Raw genomic sequence first — 17,784 nt, forward strand, 5'->3', positions numbered from 1 at the left:
ATATATCATAAACATATCGTGCGTTATTCATACAAAACATTCAAAAAACAGTACTTACAATGAGGTTCACTGTTGAATCTCAACGGATTTACACTGATAAAATAGTGCTTAATAACATGCATACACTTTTGGAATTATTTCAGACATTTCGTCGGGTGTATTACATAGTGACGAATGTTGATTTTTGTCATTTTTATGAAAATTGGTCAATGTATTTTAAATAGTGAGTAGTATAATATTACCAAGATTTGATGCTCAAGTTTGCATAATTAAATAGTTAATTAATTATGCAAATGGCGGATGTTGATATATTACAAGCTATTACATTACCTGACGTTTTACATAGTGGCGTATCTAAACATCCGTCACTATGTAAAACGCCCATTACTCGGAAAAACAACTAAATTGTATGGCGTATCTGTCACATCCGTCAGTATGTAAAAACATTATTTTTCAATTTGAACGTACGTAATTCAATATTGTTCATTGAAACCTACATGATTTCTTGACGGATGTTGATAACTGGGTATAAACCAAAAACTTTTACGTAGAGCAGATATTCAATGGATCATTATTTTAGTAAAATATAACTTTTAATAAATTTTTAAATGGTTCGAGTTGATTCGACAATTATTTAGAGACATTATTTCAAAGCTTTACAATATAAAAGGGATGATTAAGTAATAAAAATGAAAATATGATCCTTTTTATGAGTAGGTTATTGAAAGATGATCAAAATATGTTCAGAGGCGTTTAGAGGCGGCTCCAAATTTACAGATAATACAGTGTAAATTGGTAAAAACTGAATACAATCATTGGCGTTTTGTAAAAAGAAGTTACAGCTTGTGTGATTTGCTATATCATGAGAGTGAGTATTAGTAAGATTAGGAGTAAATACTCAAATACATATATGCCATGTATGTCGTGGGCACTCGTGACGAGTCGGTTTTATCATGAAAAAAGCGTTTAATAATAAGCGTAAAGAACCGACGGATGCTTCGAAGTCTTTCCTTGATCCGACTTTTATGCGCAAGACATAGTGACGGATGTGTGACGGATGTCCATAGATCAACACGAGAGACCAGATTAGCGTGCGCGATAATGGCGCAAGACATAGTGACGGATTGCTTGCTAAAAACAGAATAACTTGGATGTTAATACTTGACCTAGTGTTTCAATTGTCATGAGGGTGACTGGGTATGGTGCCTTTTGTTTGTGTTTATTTGAAACTGCTTTTGGAAACCCACAGAAAGTCATAATGAAACAGCCAAAACAATACAAGGTTAAACATGGACGTTTATAAAAACCTAAATTAGCTAAAGGAAGAAAACATTTGTGGCAACAATGAGCCTTGCATTGAAAGTCATGGTTAAAGTGTGTTGAGTACCACCACAAAGTTTCCCTACATACACACCCCACTACCCACCTCACACACCTCTGCACCCACCCCACCCCCATAGGCCTACATTATATAATATACCGGTACATAATAATTTTTATTTAGGCCGACTATAGCTATACATTATTTACTAATAGCTTTACATATAGAACTGTGTTTAAAATGTTAACCGCAATTCAAAGTAAGTAGCCCACTTGGGAAGCTAGCAAACAGAGGGAGTACGGTGACTGAAAAGATCAGGTGTGAAAATCTATCAATTGCACACAAATTAATACACATCTGAGTTTTATGCTTAAATGTAATAGCCAGAGTGTGCAAAATGGACAAGTGGACTACGGAGAAGTCTACTTGTCATGGCGATCCATTCTGGAGTTATAAGCAGAAAGGTCAAAGATAACAATGACAGAGGTCCAGTAAAATTATTTTTCAAGTTGGTGGTCTTGAGAAGCATTATAGATTATCCATCAAAAACAAAACTATGGACACCAAAACAAGCTTCTGTGGCAAAATTGAGTTTGGCAGCCGGACAATATGTGGAAATCATAAGGTACTCATTATGTCGATTGATTTATCACTGCGTTTAATTAAAAAAAAGTAAATTTCAGAATGTTTACCTTCTTCACAATGTGTGCCTGTATACCCGTCCGCACACTGACATTCATTTGGCCGAACACAGAAGCCGCCATTTTGACAATCGAAAGCGCATATGACTGAAACAAATATTTAATGTATCAAATATTAAATTATCGTCTGGTAAAATACGATGATAATGCTTTAAACTTTACGTAAATTACACCCCTTACTACTATATTACAATGGATTATGGGTTGTACGTTTCGTAGACTCTGATTGCATTCCATTTAAAGCATTGTATCAGCTTCTTACAAGCATATCTATAAATGTTTGTCTTTTCATGACTGAAATAAAAAATAATAAAATTAAAAATTATGTGCCCTATAAATATAACCATATTGGACCTTGCCATTTGAACACTAACTGTAAATAAAAAATAACAGATTAAAACTTTTATTTCAAGAAAAATATTATAATATTGTTCATTTTTCCGTCTAAACAGCATGCGATGTCAAAAGGAAAGGCAATATTTATGGTTGGACGGAAAGTTACTTACTGTCATCACTCTTGATAGTCACCACTGCACGACTTGGTGCACTGAGTTGAGCGGCTATGTCACTCGTCAGTATTACAGCAAACTGCTCAGGTAATTCATAGAAGGCATCATCTACAATATCGATGGTCACAGTCTTAGAGGTTTCACCCGGAGCAAAAATGACATTGTGAGAAAGTTCTTCCAGAAGTGGCAGGTAGTCTTGGTTGGGCTCAGATGAAGATGTGGATATGTCTCTGGTGAAAATGTCTGTCACAAAATAAAAACATTTATCTTTGTCGTAGATTATTTCTGTTACCTTTGTATCTTTCAATTGAAGACTATTTAACCTCTCTGCATAAAGGCACTCATCAAACTCTTAATTAGGAATCCTTGATTTGAATATATTTGGGGTAACTGGTTCGACATTCCCTTAAATGAATATAATTATGGTATACGCAGAGATTATAACACAGGTAAAGTCAACGACCCCTTTGTAATTCAATGTCCTTCATAATATTATGTTTTCAGAAATGATTATGTTCAAAATGTTCAATGAACATGTTCATTAGCTTTATGTGTCTAAGTACTGACTAGTTTAATGCCCCGTTCATATAAATCAATATTTTGTACTCACGGGTAAAACAGTACATTTTGTGTTGTTCATTAGACTATTTTAATAGCAAATCTCTTCCATTTGGAGAGAACTGAACTGAACTGAAATGTACTTATACATCTACGTACTTATTAGCTTGCCTAGAACCCTACATCCTCACAATAAACCATTTTTTTCGTCTCATCCAATTATATTTTATATTAGCACAGATGTAAATGATGCAATTTACATTATGCACTTGGTGGCTAGTGCCCGTTTAATGCTACAGGTATGAAAGAGTGTAGTAAGGAGCACAGTAATTTTATTTCACGTATTTCTATATGATTATATTTGACTCAGTATCTTTTTTTCTAAACTTTATATACCATTCTTTTGACCAACAAACTCTCATTCATATACCATACAGGGACACTTGTATGATTCTGACTTAGGTATGTATTAGTTCTTTGTACACAACAAATAGAAAACGTTGTACAGAAAACGTTAAAGAGTCGAGGTTTTATACAGGGTATACAACGTGTTAATAACATTTAGAAAACATTGTTGAAACATTTAGTGCAAAATATTCTAACATACCACAATATTTGCCAAAAAACATTTTGCAATAACATTTTTAAAATGTAGCTGTAGTGATTTTGTTTTGATATATAAAACATTTTAACAATGTTTAAATTACCTTTCAACAACTCCTCCTATACCTTTGTACAGGAGCCAACCGTTGTTAATCCATGATGAATCCACACTTTTACTGTAGCGTATACGCGAACGCGAGCGAGACTACGCGTTACGCGAGGGCGCGTAAAATTCGTCATGTCTGGAACTTTTGAGCGTGTGCAAGCTTGCAAGTTGAATCCCTGGTTGAAATCAGTATTTTCAGGTAGCGGCTAAACATTGCCGTTTTACGGGCTGTTTTATTCTGTAGGCCATAGTTTTATTGCTGATATCAACAGAGAAATCATCGAAGTTTTTGTAAAGATGAGTGGCAATGATTAACTGACATTCCTCGTGAAATAATCGTGAATTATACGATCTTTAGCTTCTTTTCGTTGTTGAAAGGATTCAATCATGTTTCACCGTTGTTCATCACCGTTTAACAACTCGCGTCCGGCGCGTCTGCGTGGTTTACTTAGCTCGGGCAGCTAAAGCTGCCCTCGCGAAATAAACCACGCAGACGACGCAACCGCATCGTTGTTAAACGGTGATGAACAACGGTGAAACATGATTGAATCCCTAGTTATATAGCCGGGCATATAAATGTTTTTAAAATCGTTTTGACCAAATCCATAACACGTTTATAACGTTTTATATAAAAAAAAAACATTTCTGTGTTTACTGACCCCAACCGACACAAGCGAGCGCGTGAAATATTCTGCGATATTTTGTTTCAATAGCAGTTATTAAATTGCGGATTCAAACTTTCAATTTCTGTGATGTTCAGAGAAGTCCAGTTTCCTCAATACTACAGTGGCATGCATAGCCTAACCCGTACTCACCCCCAGCCCAGAAATCACGGACCGTGGGAACAATACGGTCCCCTGTGCCATGTGTACCAACAAGGTGAATATAACCATACAATATTGACAAAGACGGCACAATCTGCGACGCCCTTCTTCCATTTCGCCTGTTTCAGTCCAAAATTAACCAAACTCATTCTCTTTAGCCGTATGACAGAGAGCTGAGTTGTGTGTGCGTGGGGTGGGGCTGTGGGGTCGATGAGATGACGTGACACAAGAACACCCTTCGTTGATATCAATTTTTGTCCGTTTTATATACAACTTCTTAAACCAGGCAACCACACTGCGATAACACAAAGAATTGCACAGTTGCCGTTATGTTTTGCAGTCGCCAAGAGATTATTCTTAGCATAATGTTCTGATTATACACCTACCAATTGAAGTTTCTTGGTCCAGATTACCATCCCTTGTTACCGTTAATATAACTTCACCATCGGATTCGGATACATGGTACTTAGTAGCGTCCAAGCTGTAGCTTACTAAAATAAACACACATAAGGAGTTTGTTAAAAGTGTCAGTTTCATATATTTTTTTTCTACCCCGGGTTTTCTACATTCCTCTTTTTATTCGATAACTTATAATAACAACATTCATAAGCTAAATAGCTAGGAAAGGCTAGGAAAGCGTTTGTCCATAGGTGACATTAAACCATTAGCGTAGATTTCTTGTTGACATGGAGGGGGGGATGGGGTTGTAAAAATATTCTCGAAGTATACCGGTAGTGAATCCAGCACCAGCGACAGAATAAGTTTATTGGCGCGCAAAATGTTTTGCCATTTTGAACCTAAACTTGTGAAATATGATGCAATAGCGGAAAAATTTGAACCTTTGGAGCTAAAATGGCCAAATATATGGTTAATTTGGTCAGAAACCCACATACAGGCGTCAACATTTGGGGATGATTGTATGGACCATCCCCATACCCCCCTCCGGATCTACGCCTCTGCAAACCATCATTATGTTGTTAAAATAGGCCAGCTAAAGGCAGTGGCCTGAAATAGCTTATGTTTTTGCTTCTTTTGGGTTTTTTTATTTGGTAACCATTTAACGCATCGTGTTGCAAAACAAACAGCCGAATTTTGAGCTGTAAAAGCCAGATGTGTTCTACACCACACACTCAATCTGTGAAAGTATTTCCTGAATTGTAAACCTTAACTACATTGTATAAATCATGTAGTACCTCATAGTTAGACATGCATTCATCAATAACTACATTGCATAAATCGTGTAGTACCTCATAGTTAGACATGCATTCATCAATAACTACATTATATAAATCATTTAGTACCTCATAGTTAGACACGTATTCATCAATAACTATATTGTATAAATCATGTAGTACCTCATAGACATGTATTCATCAATAACTACATTGTATGAATCATGTAGTACCTCATAGTTAGTCATGCATTCATCAATAACTACATTTTGTATAAATCGTGTAGTACCTCATAGTTAGACATATATTCATCAATACAAAACATAAGAAACATGAAAAATAGAATAACGTGTCTTGCCTGAGAGCATAATGTAAGACACGTCCTGTTAAGTCGGTTTTGCGACGTTTCCCAGTGAGACACAAATTCAAGCGTCTATACGCACGTTTATATTTAAGACACTCACCATCGTTGTCTTCAATAAAGACCTCTGCAATCCTGGGCTCGCCGATAAGGCCCTTGCTGACATTTTGTAGTACCAAATGAAACGTCTCCAAATGCTCAACTACATCGTCATCGTTAACAATGATATCAAAACAAACCGTCGTTTCATGAGGATCATCACCTTTACCAAACACTACGGTATGAACGACTTCATCGTAGTCATTAGTAGCACCAGCTTTGGCATTAACATCTATCGATACAACATCTGTAGTGGTGTAGGAACAGAGCCATAAGGTCTTAAGCGTGGAATTCAGAATAAGTTCGGGTAATTTTTATAAACTGTGCTTAAAGGAGATCTAAAATCATCCTTGTATACATATTCAAATGGGGTATACCATTTGAAGTGAATCACTTTGTCGATGGCTGTGATGATATTAAAGCCTTAATGTACGATCTTTTTTTAGAATATACTTTTTTTTCAAAACCGATTTTTTTGGGGGCATATTTGTAATACTTGCACATGTTCTAACTTAAATCTATGAGCAAACTGTCAAATTCGCCCTATTTGTAGTAAAACGGGATGATTTTCTGTCGGTCCTACATATTATCATAATTTTTCAGATTATGATAATATGTCGGAACGATCGCAAATCGTAGTCTCCTACGAAGCCAGTTTGGTTACGCCCCCTCTACACGTGGTAGGAGCGTAACCAAACTGGCTGCGTAGGAGACTAACTCCGATGCCACACTCGCCGTCCTAATCCAAAAGGTGCGAGATATTTTGAGTGATATAGGTGAAGTGTATGATGTTGATTCTTTGCAAACTTTCAATGTTTTTCGCGTCCAAATGTATTGGGAACTTTCAAAATGATTGCATGCTAACTATTTTATCATTTTTGAGGAAAAAAGGAAAATCCAAATATTCAAAAAGATCGTACATTTGGGCTTTAAGCTAGAGTTTTTGGCTGAATCCGTCTGTCGTTAATCAGGTATACGCACGGTCTTTGGGCTACTGCTTTAGCTTGAAAAATCCGAGGTTAGCTCGGCAAGATCACTGGCTCGGGATTAACACCGTTGCAACTATCGTTGGCGAATGCCTGAATTTGCAGATGTCCAGAGAAATATGCAACTACAATATTATCGCATGTGAAACAACAAAGAACATGCCCCATTTACGAAATTATTCGCATCCGTATTTTACTAGTTCGGGTCAACGGAGTTACTGTTCAAGCTAACGCAATAAATGCCAGGGATAGTAGAGTCCACATTGCATCGCAGCGTCCACCCTGAACCCAATTAATTATCTCAATATGAACACGTGATTGTTTATAAGTAAACGCGCCATACCTGTGTCATCTCTTTCCTCACGGGAGAATAGCTGAGTATTGATGCATTTAATTATTATTTGTCTTACCGACACTGTTGATATTATTGAGATAACCTCTTCGGACAACTTTGACAGTTACAACACCAACACCCTCATTTACAGTGTATGTCGCGTCCCCGAATGCGACTTCGGCTGCAAAATATGAAAATAACTAATCATGAGACATTTGAAACAATTTATATGGTATATCGATGAAATTTGCTAGAACCAGATTTCAGTATAATATTTATCTTAGAACAGAACTTCATTCTTGTGAAAAATCAACCAAATTATAATATAGATGTGACAATTGTAAGTCCTTGGTAAAACAAAGAAACAAGCTTTGCACAGTCAATAAAATATTTATTTACGCAAATACACACTTACTATCACAATCTTCTATGACAACGGTCGTGCATCGAATCAGTCCATATAGTCCTAAAACACCTTGAACAGGATTACTTAGACATAATTCGAAACGTTCTTCTCCTTCAACGCGAAAGTCAGGTGACGACGTCACAACATCGAGTGAATGATTTGTTTGCTGGACTTTGAAAGGTAGGATTCTGTTGGTTATGGATCTATAATCGGCATTCGCAAACGCAGTTACGTTATTTGTACTGATAACTGAATGAAATTAAGAACACGAGAACAAGGAAACATACTAGCAACTTTTGATATTTGTCCAATCTGCATTGATGAACCGACAGAATTTACAAGGATAAATTTCCCTGATAACCTTGCATCCAAAGTAGGATGTCCTCTTTAATAAAAATAAAACTAAACTAAAAAAACAACATGAAATAACAATGTTTATATATGGGTAACATGTTATTAAAATACACATATCGCACACAAGTTTGGGGCTATTCCGACTATTCCGATAACGATAATAATCGTATTTTTTTTATCACTCACGTCGGCTGTATTTCCGATACGCATCCACGTTTAGTTTTTTAGTCACATGTTATGACGTAGTTGCAACCAGCAGAAAAACTGGTGAAGCAGTGTCTATATTGATCCGTTATTTCGACGTTTTACACTCAACTGTTCTTGCATAAAAACACGGTATTAATTTAAATCTTGTTCAGAATGAAGTGTTTATTAAATAAATGGTGAAATAAATATATATAGTGATCGATCGTTTATCAAAACTAACGTTTATTTTCCATGAACTTCGCACTATATCTTGAACGGTGCCTTCGAACGTGATGTTGTAGCAAGTGCGGATGCAATGACGTCATTAAAACTGGTCAGCTTTCGGTTATGTATTTCATTGTGTTGGTTAATTAATCCTTGAGAACAACCTATGTGAAAGCCCCCTTGCGCTTATCGTGTTGCGCCGAAAACACGGGATTGCCGAAATCCCGGGATATTTAAGGTTGGTCTTAACTCTGAATTATGGAAACTATTGGACCCCAGACAATATAACTTGGGGTAATATTTTTTAATTATTTTTAAAACTAGATATAAATATTTAGGACTTTTTTTATTATTAATTTCTTGAATTTCGATAAACTTCCAACAAAAAAGGTTGAACTTTGGGTTAAAATCATGCTTTATAATGATATATTTTGGTTAAATTGAGCATTTTTCAACATTTCTTTGGGTGACAATTTCTCACGCTGGTCAAAAGTTTTTAAAAAATCAAGAAACACGTGTCATAGTTATCAAAAATTAATAGAAAAAATGCCCCCCCCCCACCACAAAAAACCGTTGTTTTTGTTTATTTTCATATAATCTAATAGGCAGGAATTTTCCTCAAATTTGTCTCAAAGAATTAATCGTCTCAAATATATACTCATGCCCTTTCATACAGTTGTACAGTATATTCTGTAGATACAGGGCAAGCGATCACGCCATCACGCGATATGTTCTCTGGTAGTGTCAGCACATGCACGTTATTTTCCGCTACTCATCTCGCTTGCCTAAATCCCGGGATTTCGGCACGCTCAAGCCCTGCCTAAATCCCGGGATCCCGTCTGTTCGGTACTGCCGTGATTTCGGCACGCTCAAGCCCTGCCTAAATCCCGGGAACCCGTCTGTTCGGTACTGCCGTGATTTCGGCACAGCAAGCGTGAAACAAGTAGGAGATCGTGGAAGTAAAATTTAGATTTTCGTCATTATTTGAAGTCGGAATAACCCCAAACATTGGGATATGTATATTTTAATATCATACTACCCAAATATGCTAAGATACATTTTTATTTATAACATTCGGCCGAAGCCAGGCTAATCCCAATAGTGCTCAGAGGCTACTAAATTTAAGGGACGCCATATATAGCTGTTTGCAGATCACCTCTTTTAACATCAACACATTGTACATACCAACATTGCCCTCTACTTTAAGGCAACCAAGACGAACGATGTTAACCGTAACAGAAGAGTCTTCCTTTACATAGTAAATGGGTTTATCGAATCCAAACACAGCTGTAGGCAAATAGAATGTAAAAATGTCATCAACACCATCGGGTGTCGTATCGCTCTCCACTACTTCAATCGTCGCAGATATCATTAGGATAAGTCAGTGTCTTTAAGAATATATAATATGCAATCGATCGTCTTTATTCCACGACATCGGTGCGCCATAACCCTACCAGTATATACCGATATCTGGAACATGTCATTATATCACACCCACATGTAGAGAAACTGTCAACATTGGACCATTCTAATTGAAATGCATACATCCTGACATGACTTTACTCTCCAACACAGGGGGTCGATGTCAAGCAGAGTCACTCATTCAGGCAACCTCATTTGAAATCCCCTGTGTGGGAGATTAAAGTTATGTCATCCATACGGGTTGTATGGATTTCAACTTGAGCCCATTGTTAACCAAATTTGAAAGGCGAAGGTCCCGTTCTAGGAACTTCGGAACTAAATAAGGTTTATATTGTCATTGACCATATGTCATGCATCTGGTTGTACTTGTTTATATTCAACACGATGACAGATAGGAAACCGCAGGGAAATTAAATTTGTGAAGTGAATATGACAATTTATGTGACGCGAGTGTAACAAAATGAGTGAATCAACACAATAATATGCTTACAATCGTCGTCTTCAATGTAAACAATGGCGCACTCTGGTGGAGCGATGGATCCAAACATTGGATTCGACATACAGACTTCAAAGTATTCTTGTTTGTCAACGTCTACGCCATCAGCAAGATTGATGGTGTAATGTGCAATCCGATCACCGGCAGGAAAGTCGATAGTTTTACTTTCAAAACCGACAAAATCTGTACCATTTTCAGCTGTCAGGAATCTGCTATCTTGGCTATCTACAGTGCTTATATCTGCAATTATGTTAACGAATAGAATAAAAGAACTAGTAAAGACATCCAAATTTTATGAAACAGACAGTAGCAGTCACGATGATCTCAACATGGCAATTTTTATGACACATGTCTTTAACCCAGTGTGACTGTACAATAAAATCTTTGAATAAGACGTGCACAAACTCATGCTGCTCAATTCAAGGTCAAATTTTAGATATATTTGTTAATTAATGAGCTGTGCCACTGGAAATGAAACCATTTTGGGCCACTTTGATTTATATTTATTTTGTTATTTTCTTACCGACAGATCCGGCAGTGTCAAACACAAGAGGTCCGTCACGCAAAATAGTGATGGTTACAGAACCACCAGATTCAGTCACATGATATACCACTTTCTTAAACGCGAACGTAGCTGTAATTCAAGATGTGACGATTTAAAGGTGTGATGCGACATTTTGCTTTTATTCAAGACTTTTGAAACACATATACCTTAATATTAACATGTGTATGTTGTATTATATTAGTTCTGCTTTCACGTTCATCTCAATCAAATAGTTTTCAATAACAATAATTCAAAAGAGTATCATTTTACTAACATGAGTCGTCATCGTCATATATCGTCACGATTGCTTTATGTAAATCTCCCAGTGCTTCAGCTGTGTCAGGATCGTAAAGATACACCTGGAACTGTTCATCGCCCTCGACATCAAGATCGTGAGTTATGTCTATAGTAACTGTCTCCACCGGTTGCCCAATTGCAAAATCAACTTTTGTATTGACAAATGTGAAGTCTGCAGCCGATGAAGCTGTTAACTCAACGGGTGTTAGTCGATCTCTAGTTCCAATCCCTACAATAATAATTGATTAAATTGTATCGTTGTGATCAATGTTATCCCAAAAAATGACGTCCCTGGCCTTTGTGTGTGTCTGGTGGTGGGGGTGGGGCTAACACATAATGTTGCCCATCGAGCATTATTTCAGCCCAATTTGCCCAATTTGCGGTAAAATGGGTGACCCCCCCCCCCCTCACACACACACACACCCTCAGGCGCGCCACTGATACCAGATAACAATTAACAGAGTTTTTCTTAATAATAATTACTCTAGAGGCCGCCGTTATCAAGAATTTATTTGTGTTGTGCACAACCGTTTCTGTCATTCTCACTTTGCACACTCGGAGAATCTAGTATGGTTCTTCTGGTAATATGGTATTTTTCAATGAATTAGGACGGCATTTGTTGTAATGACAAAGCACTAAATTTTTGAAATGAATTGGTTTTTACTCTTTACATATTCAAACTCATTTGCAAAAACGAAATAATCTCTTATAACAGACTTGACATTTAATATGAAATCTTTTTTGCAAAATTCCAAGACTGGTCTGGTAGGGGTCTGCATAAATCGCACGGGCTAAATATTAATTTGGGGTGTACCGGGAGATGGTGTAAAACAATTGTTTGACAGAAAATGTGCCTGTCATTTGTTTCCTTTATGGCGCTCATAATGTAGTGAGTTAGCCTAAAATGGCGGATTTAAAGAGACTGAGTTTGATTTTAGTGGGGGTAAAATGTCTGAATCTGAGCAACAGTATTCTGATATTATCAAATTTATTGACTGTGGTTTAAGGCGATATTTAATGAACCTAAATTACCAATAAGTGTTCATCAGAATTAAATGCACTTGTAATCTACCAGTTTTAAAGTGCGAGGAGCTTTTAAAATCATGTTTTTAAAAAGTGGTACGCACTCAGAAAGTTTGAATGTTATAAACTTACTGTACACAAAGAAACAGCGTGAGTTCATTGGACCATCAGGAATCCACGCAGTTGCTTTTGTACCGTAAGTTTATAACAGGGGGCCATTCGAACTTTCTGAGTACGAACCACCTTTAAGATAAGGATAATGAACTGAGTGCAATGCATTCGTCAAGATAATCGCACGCGCCGTGGAGTTATTGCATTTAGCTCGAGAGCCGATAGGCTCAAGAGCTAAATGCAATAACTCCATGGCAAGTGCAATTATCTTGACGAATGCATTTGCACGAGTACATTATCCGTCATACACTTTGAGTGTAGGCCTATTAAAAGAATAGGCAATATTAATTGCTGCATTCATTATATTAGTTTTAATATTAGGGAAAATATCTTACATTTTAAAAACACCGTCAGGACATTGACCAGCTACGTAGCATTTAACTGGTGAAGAAAATCAATCCCTGTATAAGTTAACTATCAATGGTATCGATTGCGCCATACGTCATACTTTAGTAACTTATTCACGCATGGTTTGTAACCAATTGACTTTATGTTGTGATCATTTAATATCGTGGTTTCGAACACAGAGAGCACTGAACCAGTTCACCTGGAAACGATCGATTTAGATGTCCGACTAGTACTACGGTGAATATCAACTGGACTTTATAGCTCTATAATTTGAACTTTAAAATCTACTTATATTAAAACACACGACATTGGCATTTAACAATTTGTTCAGTATTATCATAGGCCTTCAAACACATGTGTTTGAAGGCCTATAATATTATAAAGCATGATCATGATATTATGCGCTAGTGTGTGTTCCCGGGCCCGGCTATGTTATTTTAGATATAGGCCTACATGTATTTCATTTGTAAAATGCTGAATATTTTGCAATGGTGTCATCTTGTATAATTATGATCCACCTGTTTTTGGCCCTTTGTAATTAATAGAAGCTCGATTATTCTCATTTGATGTTTGATTTATTTGAGGTCATTAATCATAATTTATGAATGATATTTGCACGAGCGATTGCCGAATAGGGTGCAACTCTACTAGTCTTATTACAAGACTGCCCTACCCCAACCCTAACCCTAAACTCCGTAAACGAGGACTGGACTCAAGTCTAGCGAGTTGCACCCTATTCGGTAATTGTACCCTATTATAGAACACCGTTTGTAACTATACCATTTTAACACCACAGAATGTATATTCGTACTTTTTTGATGGTATATATATCGAACAGACAATTATATAGTTATGTGACCTCTGTGTCGAAAGCGTCACCTAACTCTACTATATGGTATATGTGAAAGTAGTATTTCTAGTATTTGAGCGTGCACGTATTATCTAGAATCTATTGTTTAGCGTGCAGGTTTTAGATAATGCATTGTTTAGCGTGCAGGTTTATATAATTTGGGCTGTGAAGGGTAGTTCGCGAAAATAATGCACGGGAGAAGAATACATAACGATGAATAGAAACGGGCACTAGAAGTGTATGGGTAGATACGGTATTGTTGGTCAAAGCAGCCAAAAAAATCGATTTTTATTGTCTAAATCAATATATTATTAAAAAATAACACTTTGATGTTTTGCAAAAGTTCATTTTACAAATCATATGCTTTGAAAACTTGCTTAATTTATTGTTGTTAATGAGTTATGTACATTTTACAAAAGTGTTGTTGTTTCAGCCCTCTTTACAACATAACTCAAGAACCACAGGACCTACCAAAGTATTTCTGTGATATTTGAATTCTTCTACACCCTCACAAACAAAATGAGCAATGCAATTTTTGCCAAAAGCTCACTACCATTCGCAAGATGTTGTGAACTACCAAATCGCAACACTTTAAAATAGAGTATTGCCTTAAGAGCCCTATTTTAAGCTCATGTTCAAAAAAATTGGTACATTGCAAGTGTATTTCAGCTCTGATGAATGCCAATTGCTGACGAAGTCTAAGAACCTCAAACCCCTCTAAATTTGATAATAATAATAATAGAACCATGTTGCATTAAAGTCCGAAATTGTATCCCCCTGATATTCAGCTTCCCTAAATCCGCCATTTTAGGCAAATTCGCTACATTATGAGCACCAATTTAAACTTATGGAAAGCACATTTTCAATCAAACAGTTATTTCACACCATCTCCCGACACACTCCAATTAATATTTATCCCGTGCGGTTTATGCAGACTGTCCAGACCAGTCTTGGAATTTATGTATAAGGAAATAAGAAATTATTTTAGAGAATATCTAGAAACACTAGATTTCCAATGTGCATACCAAAATAATTATCATACCCCTTTTAATAAGGTTATATTAATAATTATATCTTAGAATGCCCAAATTGGACATTAACACTACTGCAGCTTAGGTCTTCACTTACAGACAAAGCCCGTGGTACGGAGATCTCCTTTTCTAACAATAGTTATCACAACTTGTCCAGTAGACTCAATAACGGTGAAGTCTGCACAGTTAAATACGTACCATGTGGCTGAAGGATACAATGTAGGTTAGAGAAATCTAGAGCTAGGTATTTAAGGAAGTTGCCATTATTAGACAAAACGAATTGATGCTTGGCTTGTTACCTATAGGACATTCCAACTCAAAGATACCGTTGAACAACAATATTTGTATAAAAATGCATGTACGTTTATTAAATCAAATAAAGAGCAAACGTTTTCTTTTTAATATTGCCAAAACTAAATCACAGAAACTTCTTTTCACTACCATAGTAAAATTGTGCAATACCGAATTATATCTGACTACATCGTTGCGTGATTTTTTTTTGGGGGGGTGCTGCTTTTAGATACTTACGGTCTTTTATGATGACCTCTGACACAGATGGGGAATCAAGTCTTGCAGTGTCTAACAAAGCTGATCCGGCGGGAATTTCAATTTCCAAAAAGAACATCTCGTTGTATTCTAAAATATTATCAGGCTCAATGACAATCGTCTTTGTTGCAGTAGTTTCATCGTCATTGAAGGTGATGGTGGCATCTCCGACTGGAGCGTAGTCTTCCGGATCAGTCGCCCTTTCATCAGCATATGTCACCTCTAATATAAGTGATGGAAAAATACACCAATAGTTAAGAACATATTTATGTAATTTAATTGCACGTAGACTTACTTCTGCAGTTTATGTTAGACTATGCCATAGTCGAATTTTATTAAAAATATGTTATTATTAGTCATGATGAACCCATTTCGTTGAACTCAAAATTATACTGATGTTTATTAAAATTAAAGTATTCAATAGTAAAATGGTCATAAAGAGTTAAAAATATCAGACGATTAGTGACAATAAAATTGAATGCAACATTATCTTGCATAATTATAACGGCTCACTTTAATACTGAACAATTCTGATTTTGGAATCTACCAGTTTATTGATAGCGAACCCCGAAATTTCGACTATGAACTTTGAATTGTAAGCAGAACTTTATCCCCTGGACTTTGCTCTCTAAAAACACACTGTCAAGCATACTTGTTTATCAGTCCATTAACCACAAGTACGCGCTAGATGTTTGATGAGAGATTAACTTTCGCGTCAACAAAAAAGCGCCGCAAATACCACAGACAGTTGTTTACGGTGTAGTTAATGGTAATGGCGCGGGCCCAGACGATTTAAACCATAGCGAGGTATGGGCGACCAATCACAAGGTAGATCCATTTAAAGATGCATTACATCATGTCCAATTTTAGTTCGGCCAGAAATTGGCCTAACTCTCCATAGAGTCCCGTGTTAAAAATCTTAACCGCAAGGCAATGTCAGTAGTCCACTTGGGAAGCTAACAAACAGAGGGAGTAGGGTGACTGATCAGATGTGAAAATCTATCAATTGTGCACACATTAATTAAATCAGAGTTTTAAGCTTAAATACAATATCCAGAGTATGCACAATGGGCAAGTGGACTACGGGGTAGTCTACAGTTTATGTAAGCTTATTGTTTTCACCATCATTTCACTCAATCATACGGCAGTTACTGTCCGTTTTCCTATACACAATACACAGTGCTCTCACCATTGACGCGCGACCTTTACAAATAGTGTATGTTTAGAAGTATAGGCATTTGCCTAGTTAACATCACTGTGTGAAAAATAACCGGCCAATATTTAAAGTATTCTCCAAACTTCTAGCAAATATATTTCTCTAACATGACCTAAAATTACAGCTAGGTTAGATGTTCAGAAATAGTCGCACTTTAGTAAAATATGAGTGAGGGCAAGGCATAGTTAGCTCATAGCTAGCCAACTCCCCGTGTTAATTGAAAGGAGATTTGACCGAAAATATTGGTAACGGACCGCTCACTTCTGAAGGATGCCACAAAAAACGGTACAAATCTTAACTTTGTCCCGGGACGAAAGCTCCATTCAATTAACACGGGGAGTTGGCTAGCTATGAGCTAACTATGCCTTGCCCTCACTCATATTTTACCAAAGTGCGACTATTTCGATTTGACCGAAAATATTGGTAACGGACCGCTCACTTCTGAAGGATGCCACAAAAAACGGTACAAGCTATATTTAAAGTATTCTATGAAATTCCAGAAAATATAGTTTTGTAACATGTCCTAAATTTTTAGCTAATTTAGGTGTTTGGAAGTATTCGCACTTTTGTGTTTTAGGAAGGATATGTAAATGACAGATAACACCAAAAAATATGAAGAAATTATTTCCAAACCGTGTTAAGTTAACAATCATTATGTTGCTCATTTTCAAGAATGCTGGTTAACAATAAGCAGACCATTGTCTCATTTCGTGAACAAAGGCCCACATACCATTATTACCTTGCGTTTCCTTTATAATCGGTTACCCAACTGAAATTATAATTGTGGGATAGGCTTTTACGACGGGAATTCATAACAATTAGTGGGTTTTTAGCGGGTTCGCCGTCGGACAAGTTTAGAACTGTCAAGCTTTCGTCAGGAGGAGCTCTGACTTCTTCAGGACAAAGTACCTGAAGCGGTCCGTTACAAATCTTAGGTACTTTGTCCTGAAGAAGTCAGAGCTACTCCTGACGAAAGCTTGACAGTTCTAAACTTGTCCGACGGCGAACCCGCTAAAAACCCACTAATTGTGAAACTATAATACCAGCTCATTGCGATACCGCACAGTTAAAACAGACACATGTGCACAACCAGAG

General features: G+C 36.7%; 1 protein-coding gene across 1 annotated transcript in view; it reads right to left on the bottom strand.

The window, feature by feature from the left end:
* The window catches only part of LOC140145808 (uncharacterized), a 54,859-nt gene that overhangs the window by 20,736 nt on the left and 16,339 nt on the right, over positions 1-17,784 (bottom strand). Inside the window, exons 7-18 of the mRNA XM_072167484.1 lie at positions 15,456-15,695; positions 15,025-15,132; positions 11,482-11,733; positions 11,187-11,297; positions 10,658-10,903; positions 9,931-10,032; positions 7,990-8,229; positions 7,651-7,755; positions 6,259-6,501; positions 5,009-5,113; positions 2,529-2,774; positions 2,014-2,109 (exon numbers count right to left, since the gene is read on the bottom strand). Coding sequence (XP_072023585.1) covers positions 2,014-2,109; positions 2,529-2,774; positions 5,009-5,113; positions 6,259-6,501; positions 7,651-7,755; positions 7,990-8,229; positions 9,931-10,032; positions 10,658-10,903; positions 11,187-11,297; positions 11,482-11,733; positions 15,025-15,132; positions 15,456-15,695 — 2,094 coding nt within the window. The remainder of the gene's footprint in view (positions 1-2,013; positions 2,110-2,528; positions 2,775-5,008; positions 5,114-6,258; positions 6,502-7,650; positions 7,756-7,989; positions 8,230-9,930; positions 10,033-10,657; positions 10,904-11,186; positions 11,298-11,481; positions 11,734-15,024; positions 15,133-15,455; positions 15,696-17,784) is intronic.

This window comes from Amphiura filiformis, chromosome 2 (genome assembly GCF_039555335.1).
Source record: "Amphiura filiformis chromosome 2, Afil_fr2py, whole genome shotgun sequence".
Lineage (NCBI taxonomy): Eukaryota > Metazoa > Echinodermata > Ophiuroidea > Amphilepidida > Amphiuridae > Amphiura > Amphiura filiformis.